The sequence below is a fragment of the Diaporthe citri genome, assembly GCF_014595645.1.
Source record: "Diaporthe citri strain NFHF-8-4 chromosome Unknown scaffold_6, whole genome shotgun sequence".
NCBI lineage: Eukaryota > Fungi > Ascomycota > Sordariomycetes > Diaporthales > Diaporthaceae > Diaporthe > Diaporthe citri.
In genome coordinates this window covers 798,399-800,723 of record NW_025064851.1, presented here as the reverse complement: position 1 = coordinate 800,723, position 2,325 = coordinate 798,399, and the positions used below count along the sequence as shown (strand labels likewise).

General features: G+C 53.5%; 1 protein-coding gene across 1 annotated transcript; it reads right to left on the bottom strand.

Annotated features, from left to right (window-relative positions):
* Positions 1-1,082: 1,082 nt before the first annotated feature.
* Positions 1,083-1,518, bottom strand: INS49_012242 (uncharacterized protein; the record flags this gene model as incomplete). Its single annotated transcript, XM_043172946.1, has 2 exons — positions 1,083-1,307; positions 1,366-1,518. The coding sequence occupies 2 exons, from the start codon at positions 1,516-1,518 to the stop codon at positions 1,083-1,085; spliced, it is 378 nt and encodes a 125-aa protein (XP_043022243.1).
* Between the last annotated feature and the right edge of the window lie 807 nt (positions 1,519-2,325).

Here is a 2,325-nt window from a genome sequence, read left to right as displayed (position 1 = left end):
GGCTAATAAAGCATGTGCTTCTTAATATAATAGGCTTAAATTAATTTTATTATTCTTAATTATTTTAAAGATATATGCAAAATGGGGTTATAATAACCTTTCTTTTGCTAAATTAGGTATATAGTGATGTTAATAAGGGTATTTATAAGAATCTTGGTATGTATTTCGCGTTTATAGCTAAATTTTGATGCGGGGGGGGATAGCTAACCAAAACGACAGGGGGGGGGCATCACTTCGTTTAAGACAGACAGTGGCTCCGGAAAAAGACAAGCGCCGACAACGAACCCCAGTTTGTGACAGGGGCTGGGCTGGGCTGGGCTGCATGTACCGTTCGGTGTACATGGCAGTTCAAAGACATGTCTTTTTCATTTTGGGGGCGAGATCTTGCCCTGACGAATGTCTCTGATGGACCATACCCATGGGTAGGTGGGTCCATTGCGATTAGGCATGCGATATCATGCTCCTTTTGTTCCCTTGTCTGCCTTGTATAGGGCTAAGACAACCGCTTAGCCGCGCTGTGTCACATTGGCCTTGCCTGGGTGGAAAGCGGTACCCAGTCTTGCGCTTGTGTGATGCTTGACGAGATGGACGGAGTCCCAACTTGTCGGGAACCGACGCCCTGGATGTCAGGTTACACTTGTGTAACACTTTGACAGTCTGTCACCTTCGAACAGCTCCAGTATCGGGAACACTTTTCTCCAGGCAGCTTGAGAAACGGGGTACGTTGTCAGCGGTACGTGGCCAGCTGAGAGGTTCACATTTCCAGCACATTACAACACCGGTTAGGGTTTAGAAGGGAGAGAAACAGGCAGAGCCCGAGTGTGCTAACGATAGTCACGCTGTGTGGGCTCCTACTTGTACGACGTCGACGAGTATTGGCATCTGATTGTGGCCATAACCTTCTGACTGGCACACCCGCTCAGTCGATTCAACATGGTGGGATTCTGGTCTTTTCGGACACGAGGCATACGCCGTGGCTTAATCTTGGTGCCTTGCAATGCCAGGCCAAGGGAATACAGGACAGCATTACAGATTGTCGTGGAGCGTGCAATCCTGTCCAACGGCACACGAGAACTGTAAGCCTACGAAGGCGACGGCGCACGGCATAGCCAGTTCCCGTATCTAGTAGACCGCGCTCCGAGGAAGGGAGTGAAGCTGGGGCGAGGATGTATGGCATTGAAGGGAGCTGGGGCGAGTGCGTCGCTGTCGACATCTTGGCTGGTAGTCAAAGTTGTGTAGCAGGATAGAGAGCATGCGAGGCGGACATTTTCCATGGTCTTAAGTCGGGGTGTACGATGCAGGTCATGCTGGCAGTGATGCATGATAGCATGAATCTGGCTGCCGTACGATCACTTCAGCACATACAGGGTGGGCGGACTGCGGCCCATCCCCCACAAAGAAGCGGGAGAACACGGCCGGGTCCAGGTACGTGGGCGTGCTAGACCTGAGGCCGGGCGGCCGCCGTGGCACTAAGAGATCCGTCGGGCTGAGCTCGAGACGTTGAAGCTGCTCTTTCATCTGATGATTGGCTGAGCTCGAGGGTCCTTTGAAGGAACGATGGTGGAGCAGGCGTTGGCCTCATCGGCTATGGTGTGATGCTGGATTGTGGCATAATTAGAGCACGATGTAGGGACCTCTCTACCTTGAAGAGGCGAAGACACAACGGCGATGACTCTCGTGGGGGCCAAGTTTCAGGCAATAGTATGAGGGAAGCCTGCCTGCTCCCCGGCTCAACGCCGTGGTGTCGAGAGGCGAAGGATCGCGATGGAAAGCGTGGCAAATTCCCTGACGCAGAACAGATCGCTGATAAGCTTTGCTGGCCAGAGATGAGTCGATTTGGGGGCTGGACCTCTGGTCAACTGCTCCGGGTCTCCTATGATCTACCGGAGGATGAGCACACCCAGAGAGGCGAGCGTGACGGAAGGGGTCGAGCGCTGTGGCTAGGTGGCCGGGAATCTCGGCCCGTGCGTGCCATAGAAAATCCAGGCCGTCGAAACAATCTGAGAAGATCGCTTGATCATTCCATTGGGGACCTGCTCGAACGAAGAGAAGATGTGAGCAGAGTGGGGGCCGGCGCAAATCACAGCGAGGAGCATCGTGTGGGGATTGCGGTGCTGGCTGAGCCTGGGCCAATGCCCCTGGCGCGGAGGAGTTGGGGGGCTTTGTTTCAGTGTTTCAGCTTCAACATGAGAGAACAATGGAAACTGGCACTCTTTCTCGAGTGTTGACCTCTTGGTATGCCGGTAGAGCAGATGCAGTCAGTCCACCCAAGTGGGTCGTGTTACGGAGGAGAGGCGCAGACGGACAGAGGTGGCTGACGAAACG